Source organism: Lepus europaeus, chromosome 9 (genome assembly GCF_033115175.1).
Source record: "Lepus europaeus isolate LE1 chromosome 9, mLepTim1.pri, whole genome shotgun sequence".
In the NCBI taxonomy this organism is placed as follows: Eukaryota; Metazoa; Chordata; class Mammalia; order Lagomorpha; family Leporidae; genus Lepus; species Lepus europaeus.
The window spans coordinates 123,488,460-123,505,246 of NC_084835.1; the positions used below are offsets into that span (position 1 = coordinate 123,488,460).

Below are 16,787 nucleotides of genomic sequence, written 5' to 3' on the forward strand. Positions count from 1 at the left end.
CGCTGACCCGGCTGTCTGTGCGCAGGTCAGAAGCTCTTCAGCTGCCACGTGTGCAGCAACGCGTTCTCCACGAAGGGGAGCCTGAAAGTGCACATGCGCCTGCACACGGGAGCCAAGCCCTTCAAGTGCCCGCACTGCGAGCTGCGCTTCCGCACGTCCGGCCGGAGGAAGACGCACATGCAGTTCCACTACAAGCCCGACCCCAAGAAGGCCCGGAAGCCGGCGGCTCCAGGCTCCTCGGAGGGCCTGCAGCCCGTCAGCCTGCTCAGCGCCACCTCCTCCGACCCCAGCGTGTTTATCATGAACAACTCTGTCCTCACTGGGCAGCTTGAGCAGAGTCTGCTTCAGCAGGGGCTGGTGGGCCAGGCCGTTCTCCCCGCCTCCGTGTCAGGTGAGCCCTGGGCCCGTGACCCCTGCCCGGCCCACAGCAGGACGCCTGTCTCCCCTTCCCCCACGCTCCATTCTGCCTCCCGCGCTGCCGCCTTTGGTACCCTGGCCTTGTTTCACTGTGGGGTCTATGTATTTGCACCTGTGGTTCTCACCTGGCACTCGTGGATTTAGTAGTGAGCTGTGCGGCTGACAAATGCTCCTGACTGCTGCTGTGAGCGCTGGGTCACTGCGGGCCTGTGTACGATGGCCTTCCCATGACAATGGCAGCTCCTGGTAGTGATCAGGTGCCACGCAGGGGCCTTGCCTTCTGCCTCTGGGACTTGTGCTGTCTTCTGGGACTGTGCTGGATAGTGCCCATCAGTGGGCCACTTTCTGACCTTTTTTCTAAATTTATTTATTTACTTGGCATAGTTACAGCCTGAGGGGGAGACAGAGATATCTTGCATCCACTGATTCGCTCCTCAAATGGCTGCAACCCCTGAAGCTGGGCAGTCTGAAGCCAGGAGCTTCTTCCTGGTCTTCCACATGGGAGCAGGACCCAAGCACTTGGGCCATCTTGTGCTGCCTTCCCAGGCCATAGCAGAGAGCTGGAGCAGCCGGGACTGCAGCTGGCACCCACATCGGATGCTGGCGCCTGAGGCAGATGTTTAACCTACTGTGCCACAGCACCAGCCCCTGACAGTTTAAAATGAGCAATATTGTTATCTCTTTTACAGTTTGCTTTGCAATGGTTAAATCAGATCATGAGTGTGTGCGCATGTATGTGTAGTACAGAGCATGCATTAACAGTCCTTAATTAGATCACATTGCAGTACTATGAAACTTGCTCATTTAAAAGTCCTCCTGTCCTGCAGGTGCTTGGCCTAGAGGTTATGACACTGTATGATGCCTGCATCCTACATGGGAGGGCCTGGGCGCCACTCCTGGCTTTGGCTCCTGATTTAGTTTCCTGCTAATTTTGATGCTAGGAGACAGAGTGAAGGCTCGGGTGACTGGGTTCCTGCCACCCGTGTGGGAGGTTGGAATCGAGTTTTGGCTCCTGACGTTGGCCTGCCCGGCCTGCCCAGCCCTTGCTGTGGTAGGCATCGGGGAGTGAACCGACGGCGGGAGCTCACTGTGTCTCTGCTGTCCATCTTTCTCGCTGTTTCCCCCTCTGGTCTCTCTGAAAGCGTGAAAACAGTAAAGACGTAAAGATCGCCCTGTAGGGAGCGACGTCAGTCTGAGAATGTCGGTAACGCTCAGCCGGTCCCTCTCTCTCTCTGCCCAGCTGGAGGTGATTTGACCGTGTCTTTGACAGATGGGAGCTTGGGCGCCCTGGAAGGCATCCAGCTGCAGTTGGCTGCTCACTTGGTTGGACCAAACGTTCAGATTTCTGGAATCGATGCTGCCAGCATTAATAACATCACACTGCAGGTAGGACCCCTGCCGTCAGCCCCGTGCTTTTGTGTGGTCTGGAGCACGGGGAAGCGCGGCCTCTTCATGACGAGCATCTGTGTTGCCTTCCAGATCGATCCGAGTATTCTACAGCAGACGCTCCAGCAGGGCAGCGTGCTGACTCAGCAGCTCACGGGGGAGCCTGGCGTGGCCCCACACACCAGCTCTGTCCAGACAGGGGACAGCACCGTGCCCGCCAGCGTTGTCATCCAGCCCATCTCAGGCCTGTCCCTGCAGCCCACGGTGACGTCCGCCAACCTGACCCTCGGCACGCTGTCTGAGCACGACTCTGTGCTGGCCGCCAGCAGCAGTGGTACGAGCTGTTTGCTTCTCTCTTGCTTTGAGTCACGTGGGTGGTATCAGGACCGTGTGGTGGCCTTGCACCCGTCTTCCTACCTGAAGTAAATAGAGATGACTGCTGTTTCATTTTGAATCGTTCTCTTTTTGAAGTAGCGACTGAAGTAAAATATTTTGGCCTATCGAAGGGGGAAATGTGTGTTTTCAAGCTTGGTTTTGTTTTGCTTTGTGTTGCTTGACCAGGAACTCAAGACCTCACTCAGGCGATGGCTTCCCAAGGTCTGGTGTCCACCTCCACTGGTCCGCACGAGATCACCCTGACCATTAACAACTCGAGTTTGAGCCAGGTCCTGGCGCAGGCTGCTGGGCCCACCACCACGTCCTCCTCGGGGTCGCCACAGGAAATCACGCTGACGATCTCTGGTTAGTGAGTCACCGTCCTGCACGGCCTTTCAACTGCAGCTTCTGTCTGTCTGATTTGAACCTCTTCCCATAGCACTTAGCAGTAATGGAGATTGTGCTCAGTGAGCTGTGTAATTCACGTGGGCTATCCAAGTGTAGTGGACGTGATGTGATGCAATCCAAATCTAGTGGTGGAGGTGGAAATGGTGGTTTGTCCTGTCAGATTTTGAGGAGAGTGGGTGACTTAATTATTGTGGTTTTATTCTTAGCGATTTTGCTGCTTCTGGTGAAAGTGTCCTGGTTAGCAACAAGGAGGTGATGTGAGTTCGTGAGTGTTGCGTTCCATTCGACTGGGAGAACGCTTAGCGGCGTCAGCGTGTGCGCGAGGACAGTAGGCACCTCCGTGCTGCTGCTGGTGTCTTCCACATCCACACAGATGACACAGGGCTGTAAAGCTGGGAGAACGCTGGGGAGTGTCAGCGACAGCATCTGGCGCCGTTTGGCAGTAGAGCTCACTTGTGGTTGACAACTGCAAGCGTCGGTCACAAGGCCATCCCTGCCTGTCCCGGACTCTGGCCTTCTGAGTTCTGCTTAACCTTGGCTGCGGTCCCCGGAGCTGCTGGCGGCTCTCAGCCGGTGTTGCTGGACTGTCTCCTGTGCACGTCACCCTTGCCATCCGTAGCTATGAGCTCTTCCTAGCCCAGCACCAGTGCTTACTTTGGTTACAGCCCTCCCTGTGTACCTGGTGTTACTGTAGCAGTTGTTAAATATCAGCGTTGGATAGTAATTCATTTACGCTTCCTAACCATCCATGAGATCGAAGCATCTGCTGGAAATCCAGACCACCTCAGTGGAAGCCAGAGCCCTGTTTCTCTTTGTGAGGGACGGACTCCTCGGCCCTTCACCCAGGAGGTCTGTCCAGGGTCTTAGTTCTTCAGGGCAGTGCCTGTACAGATTAACAGTGGAATCGAGAGGAAAGCTATTTAGAAGAAATCAAAAGCCTTTTATTTTAGGGAGTGTCTTTATTCGTTTTAGTATGCGAGAAATTTGAAGAGTTTATGTTTTAGGTGGGGCGTTACTTTTGGATGACATGCCCTGATGAGGCAGCAGAAGTTAGCCATGAATTTTCTATAATTCAGTGACCTTCCTCCTCCCCTTGGAGAGCTGTGAATTTCAATGTTGGAAATATAGGGGAATGATTTTTAAGAAAGCCACTTTGCTGACCACATTAACTTTTAGTTGTTAGTCCCTGCAGCGTAGGAGGCTTCGTGCCTTCAGAAGCAGTGTGCGTTTCACACGCGGCCCTGGTGTGTGTTTCGCATGCGGCCCTGGTGTGCGTGCCGTGCTGCGCTCCTCCTGAGTGCCCTCGGTGTTGGTCGCTTGTCGCCTTTCTGCTCACAGCACTGAAGAGTGCAGAGGCATGTGACCACTCCCAGGAAGGACTGGCCGGAAGGCTTACCCAGGTACAGGACTGCACCTCCGTCGGGGAACCTCGGGTGCGGTTCCTTGTTCGCTGCTTCTCCCTGGGACCCCTGCTCATCGCCTCCTCCCGGTGCTCTGGAGAGGCTGCAGGAAGCCATGTGACTGTGGAAAGCTCCCAGAAGCTCTGGGCAGGCTTCCCGTCACGTGCTACGGTGGTCTTTGTCCCATTAGTGTACAGAGTTACAAATGCTGTGAACACCAGAGAGTGGAGCTGTCACTTCAGTTAAGGTTTGCAAATGTCCAGCAGCTTATGAGTCCCAGTTTAGAGAAAACGTAAACCCTGGGTAGAAAGCAATGGCAGTCTTTTCCCTCCCCAAGTTGATCTTACCCACAAACAATAACAGCTAACTGGTGCTTGTAGCCAGTTATTAATGGAGAATTGTGTAAAGCAGGAGTAAAGCAGTTGACACCTGCCTACTTTGTGCAGCTCCCACGCGTCGTTCACACGTGCATCTTCCCTGCAGAGGACAGCATTTCTTTTTGCTTTGCCTGTGCTCATGCCCATAGTGCGTCGGCCTTCGCTGTTCTGGCTCCTCCCGGTGGCCTTGACATGGGGATCTTCATAACGCACTTGGCGGTGCGGCATCTTTTTGTCTTGTTTACACCTAATTTGGAAGTGGGATTTTTTTTTTGTTTGTTTTTTTGTTTTATTTATTTGTTTGTTTGAAAGGCAGAGTGGCACAGCAAGGAAGAGAGATAGGAGAGAGACTTCCCATCATGCTTGTAGCAGCCAGGACTGGGCTAAGCCAAAGCCACAAGTCAGGAACTCCAAGTACTTAGGCCATCATCCGCTGCCTCCCAGGTGCATTAAACACAGATCAGAAGCGGAGGCGAGCCTTGGTCGCAGCCCTCCACTATGGGTGTGGCCGTCCAAGCTGGGGCTTCACCTGTTGTACAAGACAAATCCCTGGATTTGTAAAGCGTCTGTCTTGATGAACTCTCTCCAAAGCATGCAGTTTACTTTCCAGGAAAAGTTCAGTAGTTCGTTTTATTCTCACGTTCATTTCCAGTTGCCACACATACCCGCTGTGGAACCAACGGCACGTGGTGTCCCAGGATGTCCTGTCGTGCTAATGGCCACAGAGTGCATGTGCTGGGGACAAGCAGGGGCCTTGTCGGCAGCCTGAGGAGTAGGGGTCAGGGGGTGGGCTTCTGTTCCCTTTCGTGATGTCCCTTAGATCCATTGCAACATGTTTTCGCCAAACTTGGCAGCCTACTGCATTTGGAAATATTTTATTTTATTCAGTAAAGTATGATTTTAGTGCTTACATACGGAGAAAAATGAGAACTCTCCACATCTATTTTAATACAGCATGTAGAGTGTGTGCCAGTATGTAACTTCGGGGAGTGTAGTTCATCCTGGTTCCTACTTCTCTGTAAATGTTACTAAAAGTGAGAGCTTTGAGGATGGTGGTGTGCTTGTAGACACGCTGGAACATACAGTGGAAAGTTATTTCCAGACACCACAATGTCCATTCCCATCGAGGTCAGGATCTTAGCACAGCACAGCCCCAGTGGAAGTAGTGGACTCCGCGGGGCGTCAGACTGTGGACCCCTGCAAACAGTAGCGGTCGGCAGGTGCCGCCTGAACAAGGTCCAGTGCCTCAAGAAGCTCTTCGGGCCCACAGCTCGTGATTTGCCGAGAGGAGTGACCCGGGAGTCCTCGGCTCTTCCTCAGCGTGGGGAGCGAGCCAGCTGTTTGCACACAGGCTCAGTGTGCACAAATGCAGAGTACCGAATCCTCTCTGGGGTCATCTGGGGTCATCCAACAGCTGACAGCGCTCTGGAGCCACGCTGCATCCCTGACCCCTGACCCCTGACCCCTGGTGGCGAGTTCTACAGGGCGGGTGTCGGGCAGTCATGCAGACATCCGGAGTGACCTCTCGCAGTGCCTGGCTGTACTTGTGTTTGATGTGGGCTACTTGGTATTTATGCAGCTAGCACTTGGGGACTTTGCAAAGCCGTTCCTTCCTGGCCCAGCACTGGACGTTTCTCACGCCCTTGCCGTTGCCCTGCAGTGTGCATCTTCTGGCGTCAGGGGAGCATAGAGGAAAGTGCAGGAAGCAGCGTGGCCGCACTGTGCAATGTGACACTGGAGTCAAAGCTCAGTTTTATAAGTAACCGGAGTGTCGAGGAGAGCGTGTCTTGTTTTTCTGTACCTTACAGAGCTGTCCTTGGATCTGTTTGGGGGAAACGTTTTGTGTACTTCACAGGTGTACGTCCTAATTTAGCTGTTGGTTTGTGTGGTGGAAGCCATGTGTCTGCTCCACGCTGGGAGTCGTAGGGACTCTGTCACAGTGTTCTGGGTCACAGTGGCTACCAGGGGGCGGACGTTTCCTGATGACTCCACAGATACATGTGGCGTGGAGGGGGAGGCATGACGTCGTCGTCACGTGGCGACACAGTTGATGGCTTCTCAGGAAGCCCTGGACAGCCCTGGGACTGTGCAGGGACTTCTGGACGCTTCTCCTGTCTGAGGGAGGCCCCTTAGAGGAAGCAGGGAGGAGGCCTGAGCTCTGTCCATCTTCTCATGTATGAAGGGTAAGTGAAGAACCTTGCCAGGGGGCTGGCGCTGTGGCCTGCAGTGGTATCCCATATGGATACGAGTTTGAGTCCTGGCTGTTCCACTTCCCACCCAGCTCTCTGCTGTGGCCTGGGAAAGCAGTGGAAGACGGCCCAAGTGCTTGGGCCCCTGCACCCACGTGGGGGACCCGGAAGAAGCTCCTGGCTTCTGGCTTTGGAACAGCTCAGCTCTGGCTGTTGAGGTGATTTGGGGAATGAACCAGCAGGTGGAAGACCTTTATCTCTCTGGCTCTACCTCTCTATGTAACTCTGTCTTTCAAATAAATGTTAAAAAAATTAAATAAACAAATTAAAAAACAGATAAATTAAAAAAAATTAAAAACAAAGAAGAGCCTTGCCTGATCACAGGTGGGCAGATGGAAGTGGCTCCAAATCTGGATTTCCAGCCAGTGATCTTTTCTTCAGGGACATTGCCTCCATTACCGCCCCTGGTCAGCTCAGCTGTGGCATCTGTGTGCTCCCCTGTGAGCTGACCTCTGACCTTCATGTGTCCCCCTGTTAGCTGAGCCGTACCCCCCACATGCTCCCCTGTGAGCTGACCTCTGCCCGCCGCGTGCCCCCTGTTAGTTGACCTCTGCCCCCCATGTACCCCCCTGTGAGCTGACCTCTGACCTCCACGTGCTTCCCTGTGAGCTGAGCGGTGCCCCCCACATACCCCTCTGTGAGCTGACCTCTGACCTCCACGTGCTTCCCTGTGAGCTGAGCAGTGCCCCCCACATACCCCTCTGTGAGCTGACCTCTGACCTCCATGTGCTTCCCTGTGAGCTGAGCGGTGGCCCCCACATACCCGTCTGTGAGCTGACCTCTGTCCCCCATGTGCCCCCTGTGAGCTGACCTCTGCCCCCCATGTACCCCCCTGTGAGCTGACCTCTGACCTCCACGTGCTTCCCTGTGAGCTGAGCGGTGCCCCCCACATACCCCCCTGTGAGCTGACCTCTGACCTCCATGTGCTTCCCTGTGAGCTGAGCGGTGCCCCCCACATACCCCTCTGTGAGCTGACCTCTGTCCCCCATGTGCCCCCTGTGAGCTGACCTCTGCCCCCCATGTACCCCCCTGTGAGCTGACCTCTGACCTCCATGTGCTTCCCTGTGAGCTGAGCGGTGGCCCCCACATACCCGTCTGTGAGCTGACCTCTGTCCCCCATGTGCCCCCTGTGAGCTGACCTCTGCCCCCCATGTACCCCCCTGTGAGCTGACCTCTGACCTCCACGTGCTTCCCTGTGAGCTGAGCGGTGCCCCCCACATACCCCCCTGTGAGCTGACCTCTGACCTCCATGTGCTTCCCTGTGAGCTGAGCGGTGGCGCCCACATACCCCTCTGTGAACTGACCTCTGACCTCCATGTGCTTCCCTGTGAGCTGAGCGGTGCCCCCCACATACCCCTCTGTGAGCTGACCTCTGACCTCTATGCCCCCCTGTGAGCTGAGCTGTGCCCCCACATGCTCCACTGTGAGCTGACCTCTGACCTCCATGTGCTCCCCTGTGAGCTGACCTCTGACCCCCACGTACCCCGCTGTGAGCTGGCCTGTGCCCTGCATTTTCAGTTTGTTTTATTTGGAGGATGTGTAAAGCCGTATCATAGGAGCTAATCCTTTACTTTCTAATTTGAGATGAGTGTGTTACTTTTTTCATTTAAAGGGAATCTTGGATTGTACGATTGTCCTATAATCGACTTGAGCTGCAGGCTTCAGGTTCTCAGTCTACAGTGTGTGACCTCTCAGAGTCTGTCGTGCTACTAAAGTTAGATGAGCTCTCGACACTGTCTCCTGCGTCATTGCCTGCTTTGTGGTCGTGTGTCGTTCTCTCTGGAGTTCCTTAGCGGCTGTGATTCTTCGCCTGTCCCGCTCTGAGTTCCTCCTGCCGTTCAGACTTGCCTTTCCTGCACCTGCGCCGGGCCGTGTGGCTGCACCCTCGGAGCTGTTAGGAATTCAGCCCCCACTTGGCTGGGGAGAGAACTGGCCATCAGTGCAGCCGTCTTGGCTGCCAGGGAACTGCTGGACAGTGCCAGGGAGCCCGTGGCAGATCTCCAGGGCGGCGTGCTGAGTTCTGTGCTTCAGTTTATGTGGTTTCCTGCGTGCGTCCCGTAATCTTAGACATTGGTTGGTACAGCTAGTTACTTAATGCACAATCGTAGATGCTATGACAGGATTGAGAAGTGACATAGAATGAGGATGCATGCTTCTTGTGCTGTCACACGGCCAGTTAGACGGTGAGAGTCAGCCCCACCCCGACGGCCAGCACAGCCCCACCCCGACGGTCAGCACAGCCCCACCCCGACGGCCAGCACAGCCCCACCCCGACGGCCAGCACAGCCCCACCCCGACGGCCAGCACAGCCTCACCCCGACGGCCAGCACAGCCTCACCCCGACGGTCAGCACAGCCTCTCGGCAGCGTCTCAGGCTTGGGGTCCTTTGGGCAGTGGTGCTGTTTCCTCTTTGCAGAAGCAGGCGCTTTTTGCTGATTGGATTTCTTCCTTTCCTTTAGGCTCTTAGACTTTAAACAGTTATTTATTTACATCTGTGCGTATTCATTTATGTTTGTATCAGAGACAGAGCCCCCATCTGCTGATGTTTTTCCCAGATGCCCATAGTGGTTGAGGCTGGACTTGGGCTGGAGCCGGGAGCTGGGAACTCAGTCCAGGTCTCCATGTGGGTGACAGGAACTTGGTTCCTTGAGCTCTGACCACTGTCTTCTGGGGTATGCACCAGTAGGAGGCCGGAGTTAGGAGCTGGAAGCTGCTGTGGAGCCCGGGGACTCAGGCCTGGGGTCCTTAGCCGGTGAGTGTCAGCCTCCCACCAACGGTCGGCACAGCCTCCACTGCTGGGCCGCTGCCTGCTGCTAGACTTGTCAGTGGTGACGTCAGCTGAGGACGTTTCTCTCTGTGTGTCTGTTTGTTTTTTTAGATTTATTTATTTATTTTTGGTTTTGAAAGAGTTACAGATACAGAGGAAGAGAGAGAGGGAATCTTCCATCCACTAGTTCATTCCCCAGATGGCTGTAATGGACAGGGCTGGACCAGGCCAAAGCCAGGAGCTTCCTCCAGATCTCCCGCATGAGTGGCAAGGGCCCAGGCACCTGGGGCACCCTCGCTGCTCTTTGCAGGCCATTAGCAGGGACCTGCAACAGAAGTGGAGCAGCCAGAATTCAAGCCAGCACCCAGGGGACCTGGCCTCCTCTCCTTTCTCCTCCTGACTCTCTACCCCTTAAATAAATTGTTTGTTTGTTTGTTTGTTTTGTATTATGACTTCTAGAGCTTTTAAGAAATATGTAATTAGGAGCTTTTTGTGACTTGTAAAATCAGTTAATTTTATGCTCAAGAACATTTCCATGTTTTCCTATGTAGTCTTGTATTCCTTTCAGCCCATTTGAGGCTGTTTCTCCTTGCTCTGGTATCTGGACAGACTCTTGAACTGAGACCCAGAGGTTCGCCCTCGGAGTTGACCCTCTGTGTGGTTGTTCAGCTTCCCTGCACTTGGCATCGGGATTGATTGATGAACAGAGGCTTCTGTCCCTCTGAGGCCCTCCCCTGCTGCACCGCCCTGCAGCCTTTGGATGCATTAGTGACCCTGAGAAGTCGCAGGGGCTGCTCTGCTGGGGCCTTCCACTGCTGAGGTTAGGGTGAGGGCCGGCCTCCTTGCTGGCTGAGCAGCGTGAGTTGTCTCAGCCTTGCCTTTTTCCTTCCCGTGTGACCCTGGTAGGACTCAGGAATGGCTTCCCCGCGCTGGGCCAGCCCCCACCCGGCCCTCCTGGTGACCCGCATCGTGCAGCACCCTTCCTGTCTTGGTCCAGTCCTGTTGCGTGTGGGTTGCAGGAGCCAGGAAACGTGGCGGGAGCGCGGGTTGCTGGTAACTGGAGTGCTCAGGCGTACAGGCGTCCTCCACACATCCACACTCCCCCTCCTGCCCCGCGTGCCTGAGGATTCAGCTCTGTGCGGGGCGCCCGGGCAGGCGGGAGGGAGCTGGCGTGGTTTCTGCGGAGCCCCAGCCTCCTAATGGTTATACTGCTTTTGAAGGTTCCAGGTGTGTGCAGCACAGTGTGGGACTCCAAGAGTGTGGATCTGTGGAGGCCTTGTAGTTGGAGAGCTCCAGTTCAAGTAAGTAACCAGTTCCCTGCTGGCCCCGTTCCCAGGGGAGGCTCCCAGCCACTGTGCCCAGGTCACAGAAGGCGCTCAGAGGTTGACTTGGTTTTGTTTGGAAATTTAGTTAGGGAACAGCCTTTCTGCTTATCTTTCATTGATTGTCTTGGTGTCCTTAGCCCCTAGCCCAGGGGCTGCTGTGAGTGGCTGATTGGTGCCTGTTTGTGGCCGAGTGGGCCGATGGACAGGGTGGCGGGGTGCGCCTCCCTACGTGCGTGCTCACGCCCACCAGCCACAGCTGGAGAGCTGCTGCTGCCGCCACCCGCCCCAGGACTCTGAGGGCCCTTGGCTCCTCCGTGTCCAAGAAGGTGCGCGGTGTCTGTCCAGCTGCGGGAGAGGCCTGTCTTTGCCCATTCTTCCTTCCTCACCGTTGGCTGCAGAGGGGGAGTGGCTAAAGGTTTTGTTGCCATTTCCTGAGGAAATGAAGATGTCACGCAGGATAAGTTGATGATAAAGATACGTGCGGCTTCTTTTGGTGGCCTGTGTTCCGAGTAAGTAGACGCGCAGGGGATGGCGTGAGGCGGTGAGCAGAGGTGGTCGGATCTGTCCGTTCAGCTTGCACCGTCGTTGCTCACTCAGTGCTTCGTTCGGCCGGAGCTCCTGAGTGCTGGTGCTGCAGCAGGAGCCAGGACTGGGACTGCAGGGCCGCGCCTGCGCGCTCCTTTCGCTGGCTTTTCTCGGTGCGGACTCACTCGGAAGAGCAGCCTTGTCAGGTTATTGGAGTGAGAGGTCTGTGGTTTCCTTGACGCCTCTGGCACAAGTGCCAGCCGCTGTAGGGTGCTGCCTGGTGAGGGGAGCTGGCGCTCTCCTCCCTGCGCTGACAGCCGGCCTCGCTCAGCTTTCCCGCTGACAAGCTGTCTGGCCTCTTTCGTAGAGCTGAATCCTGCGAGCGGGAGCCTGCCTTCGTCAACACCCATGTCCCCGTCAGCCATGTCGACTCAGAACCTGGTCATGTCTTCGTCAGGCGTGGGGGGAGACGCCAGCGTGACGCTGACCTTGGCGGACACTCAGGGCATGCTGTCAGGAGGCCTGGACACCGTGACGCTCAACATCACCTCTCAGGTGGGTACCCTGGAGCGTGCTGACGGCGGCCACGGACCTCTCAGAGCGGCCTCTGCACGCAGTCTGCATTTACTCTCCTAAGTGTATCTTCTGAACACTGATTTTCGTGATGGAAGTATTCTCTTTTCCGGCTTAAAAAAACATGTTTAAAGGGGAAAAAAAGGGCTCAGTCAGTATGGAAAAGTGTAGAAGATAGAGCTAAAGAGAAACCACCAGCCATCACAGAGCCGCAGGGACCTCTGTTCTCACATACAGACACCAGCCTCCCCTCCTCGGAGGCAAGTACACCCCCGCACGGGCCGTGCCTGCTCCCCGTTCTGTCGTGAACATGGCCCCTCTGTCTGACAGCTCCCGGGGCTCCGCTCTGTCACTCCAACCCTAGGGTTGGATGGGATCCAAGGCCGCTATATTCGGACACGATGCCTTGAGCTCAGACGCCATGCACCTCCTCAGAGTTTGGCCAGCCAAGCCATGATGATGAAGGACTAAAGGACATCTGGCCGTGAAACGCGGTGCCGGGAGGACACTGGCGACCGCGGCTGAACCTGGCCGCCGTCGTGCGGGGAAGCTGGGCCCTTTACAGCTCACTTCTCGGCCTTCTGGGCTCACTGTATCAGAGAATGGTAACGACTCCAGCGACCAGAGCAAGGCTGGTGCCCGTCCCTGTGGGGCACCTCCCTGAAGCTCAGGCTCTGCCCCGGAACAGTGGCCAGAAAGACCTTTCCGTCGGGACGGTGGCAGGACGCTCACACCCGAGGCAAGCAGGCCTTCCCCAGGCCCTCACCAAGATGTCCCCAGCACAGCCCTGTCCCGGCATGACAGGCCGGCCGCCAGCCTGGGACCCATGCCTGTGGACACGGTGGCTTCCCCTCTGGCTCAGTAGCATCTGGGTGATCAGCCTCCTCTCCTCCTGTCCCAACCCGCCACGTTTCTTCCACGGAAGCTGCTGGGCCAGCCCAGGACAAGCCTGTGTGGGCCCAGGAAGCCACGTCTGGTGTGTTCTGTGCAATAGAATGCCTGCCCGGTTTGGCCCGGGGGTGCCTGCTTACATATCCTAGCAGCGTTTTCTTGTGTGTTATTCCACTTAGAAGTGGTGGAGTAGAAGCAGTCGTCTTAGGTGTAGAGGGCAGGTGTGTCTGGGTGCAGGAGCTCGACTGTCCTGTGGTGGGGCGGCCATGTACAGAATTCCCCACGGTGACGCCACGCTGGGCGGGGCGCCTCTCACTCTCAGAGCTCACTGCTTCCTCCCCCTTTTCCTTGGCGGTCGTGCTGCTGTGTTTCTGTCTAGAGCTGGGCATGGTCATGCGATGTCTCTGGTTCAGACCTGGGGGCTGTGGGCAGCTGGGGGCCAGGGCCTCTGGTCACACACAGCAGTCTGCTCTTGGTCCCCTCTGTATTCCCCACCGTGCACTGTTAACTGGCCGTCAGGAAAGTCGTCAAGGGGTAAAAATAACCAAAAATGTGAACTTGAGTCAAATTAAGTGCCTTTGATTAACCTTTGGGGGCAAAGCTGCAGTTTGCTCAGGGGAGTCCAGAGAGCCATGGAACCAGTGACTGAGCGGTGCTGTCTGCGTGTCGGATCGTGCTGCTGGAGTGTGAGTGACTGAGCGTCATGGGTGGGGTGTGCTGTGGCCCAGGGTCTGGCTGGCCTTGCTCACAGGTGCGGGCTGCCCTGGGAAGCCCCAGGGAAGACTCCAGAGTGAAGTGTTAGGTGCCCGTGACGCACTGGGGCTGGCTCTGTGCAGGCTGAGCAGCAGGTGGGGACAGGTGACAGGCAGTCCCAACTATTCTTTTCTGTACTTTTTAAATTCTCAAGTGCAAAATTTTAAAAATCAAATTGGCACGTTAGCCTACCTTGTCCAAAAAGTGGTTAAAAATTCCCAGCACAAATGAGTGGCTTTTTCTGGCCGGCGCCGCGGCTTAACAGGCTAATCCTCCACCTTGCGGCGCCGGCACACCGGGTTCTAGTCCCAGATGGGGCACCGGATTCTATCCCGGTTGCCCCTCTTCCAGGCCAGCTCTCTGCTGTGGCCCGGGAAAGCAGTGGAGGATGGCCCAAGTGCTTGGGCCCTGGACCCGCATGGGAGACCGGGAGAAGTACCTGGCTCCTGGCCTCGGATCAGTGAGATGCGCCGGCCGCAGCGGCCATTGGAGGGTGAACCAATGGCAAAAAGGAAGACCTTTCTCTCTGTCTCTCTCTCTCTCTCTCACTGTCTAACTCTGCCTGTCAAAAAAAAAAAAAAAAAAAAGAAATGAGTGGCTTTTTCTGAATCTCTGCTGCTGGCTGAGAACCGTTGGTCCTGCGCTGATTCAATCCTCTGAAAACCTGGGAAAGCCAGATCAAACTTTTCTTGACCTTGCGAGTGGTATTTTCTAAATATAATGAATCCTGGTACAAATTAACTCATCACTGTTCTCAAGAGACTAATGAACGTACAAGAAAATGTCTGTGGGTATTGTAGTTGATAATGATAAACATTAGACCTGAACATCAGAAGCTGGTGATGAGAAGTTAGCCAGTTTCTAATGATTAATGTGGAAATCGGTATAGGTCAGGAGATGAATATGGAATGGCTTAATGTGAGTTCTTAAAATTACTTGTGCTTCTTGAATTTGAAGAAAGCTAACAGCGTGGAAAGAGGAGCAGACATAGAGAAATCCGGTAATTCAGCATTTTCCTGCAGTTAAAATTTCATGCAGATTCATGAAAAATACTAAGACCTCCCTAAAGGAAAACGACTACAAAGTAAACATTTAAATTATTGTAAATTTATAAAGAAATGAAAAGAACAGATGCTTATTATTTATTATATATATTTGGGGGGTTGTATCATTGTGACGTCTTAGAAAATAGTTGTAGAAGAAAAGAAAATTGGTCTTTTTTTTAAAAAAAAGATTTATTTATTTACTTGAAAGAAAAAGAGAGATCTCCTGTCCTTTGGCTCACTTCCCCAGAACGGCTGGGGCTGAGCCACACAGCAGCCAGGAGCTCGGAGCTTCTTCCGGGTCTCTCATGTGGGTGCAGGGGCCCAAACACGTGGGCCGTCTTCCACTGCTTTCCGAGACCCTTGGCAGGGAGCTGGCTTGTGAGTGGAGCAGCCGGAACACAAACCAGCACCCTTATGGGGTGCTGCCTTGTAGACGGTGGCCGTACCTGCTGCAGCACAACGCCAGTCCTGAAAATTGGCCTCAAGTGCTTTTGTTAAGTAGTTTAATTATGGGCAAAGTTGAGCCCATAAAAGCCGAAATTTTGAAACAAATACATTTTTATAAATCCATAATTAATCCTGATTTAAATTTGAAAAGGGCCCAATTATAGGAGAATATTATTCTGGGTGGGTGATAATTCTAATCCAGAAACAGTTATTTTATTTTGAAATATGATTTGTTGAAGTGGAAGCTGAAGTGCAGTGATTTGAAACATACTGACATGAAAATGACTTGGAGGGACAGTGCCGAGGGCGGCAGCGGGCGGTAAAGTTTCTTTCTCAGTGGCACGCTTGAGAGGACTCCGTCTCCCCGAGCTGCGCACAGTCGTGAGGTGGGAGGGCCTGTGTGTCTGTGTTCTGTGAGCAGGTGCGGGCATGCACCTTGGGAAGCCTGCTCCGCAGGACAAGGTGATCTTCAGTTTTACTCTGACATCCAGGAAGAGTAGTTTCCTTATAGATGAAGGGAGTTATGTCATCTGTATTCTTACATTTTATTAAGCTCATTACAGATGATTGACCTGGGGAAGCCATTGCAAACTTGCTATTTGGGCTTCTGAGTATGGTTTTCTTGGGTGTCCATGAAAGGTCAGTTTGCTGTGGAGTGTTTTACCGCAGTTGGCAATGTCAGGTAACGTGAGCAGGGCGGCCAGCCCTGCTGTTCAGGGCTTGCTTTCTTTTGAGCCACAGCGTCCATCCTCTGCAAGTCACAGGTGTTAAACACTCGTGTCTTCCGTGGGTCTGCATGTGAGTGGAGTGGTGTGGCTGGCCATCTCTGTGTCCCTGCTGTTGCCGAGGCTCCCCCATGCTGCAGCGTGTCCCCGCCCTTCTCTCCTTGTCCAGACCGCGACACCCGGTCCTGTGTGCGCCCCACTGTAATCCCCGCCCCTCAACCCTTGTCCAGACCGCAACACCCGGTCCTGTGTGCGCCCCACTGTAGTCCCCGCCCTTCTCTCCTTGTCCAGACCGCGACGCCCGGTCCTGTGTGCGCCCCACTGTAGTCCCCGCCCTTCTCTCCTTGTCCAGACCGCGACGCCCGGTCCTGTGTGCGCCCCCCTTGTAGTCCCCGCCCTTCTCTCCTTGTCCAGACCGCGACACCCGGTCCTGTGTGCGCCCCACTGTAATCCCCGCCCCTCAACCCTTGTCCAGACCGCGACACCTGGTCCTGTGTGCGCCCCACTGTAGTCCCCGCCCTTCTCTCCTTGTCCAGACCGCGACACCCGGTCCTGTGTGCGCCCCACTGTAATCCCCGCCCCTCAACCCTTGTCCAGACCGCGACACCTGGTCCTGTGTGCGCCCCACTGTAGTCCCCGCCCTTCTCTCCTTGTCCAGACCGCGACACCCGGTCCTGTGTGCGCCCCACTGTAGTCCCCGCCCTTCTCTCCTTGTCTAGACCGCGACGCCCGGTCCTGTGTGCGCCCCCCTTGTAATCCCCGCCCCCCAACCCTTGTCCAGACCGCGACGCCCGGTCCTGTGTGCGCCCCCCTTGTAGTCCCCGCCCTTCTCTCCTTGTCCAGACCGCGACGCCAGGTCCTGTGTGCGCCCCACTGTAGTCCCCGCCCCTCTACCCTTGTCCAGACCGCGACACCCGGTCCTGTGTGCGCCCCACTGTAGTCCCCACCCCTCTACCCTTGTCCAGACCGCGACGCCCGGTCCTGTGTGCGCCCCCCTTGTAATCCCCGCCCCCCAACCCTTGTCCAGACCGCGACGCCCGGTCCTGTGTGCGCCCCCCTTGTAGTCCCCGCCCTTCTCTCCTTGTCCAGACCGCGACGCCCGGTCCTGTGTGCGCCCCCCTTG

General features: G+C 55.3%; 1 protein-coding gene across 6 annotated transcripts in view; it reads left to right on the top strand.

The window, feature by feature from the left end:
- ZNF236 (zinc finger protein 236) overlaps window positions 1–16,787 on the top strand; it is a 116,111-nt gene that overhangs the window by 80,771 nt on the left and 18,553 nt on the right. For 4 of the 6 annotated variants that reach the window (XM_062201820.1, XM_062201819.1, XM_062201816.1 and 1 more), the window contains 5 exons: window positions 26–391; window positions 1,658–1,803; window positions 1,897–2,137; window positions 2,365–2,544; window positions 11,597–11,784. In XM_062201820.1, coding sequence (XP_062057804.1) covers window positions 26–391; window positions 1,658–1,803; window positions 1,897–2,137; window positions 2,365–2,544; window positions 11,597–11,784 — 1,121 coding nt within the window. Of the gene's footprint in view, window positions 1–25; window positions 392–1,657; window positions 1,804–1,896; window positions 2,138–2,364; window positions 2,545–10,599; window positions 10,681–11,596; window positions 11,785–16,787 lie in introns of those variants that run through there. The other 2 variants (XM_062201821.1, XM_062201817.1) reach the window with 2 other exon arrangements.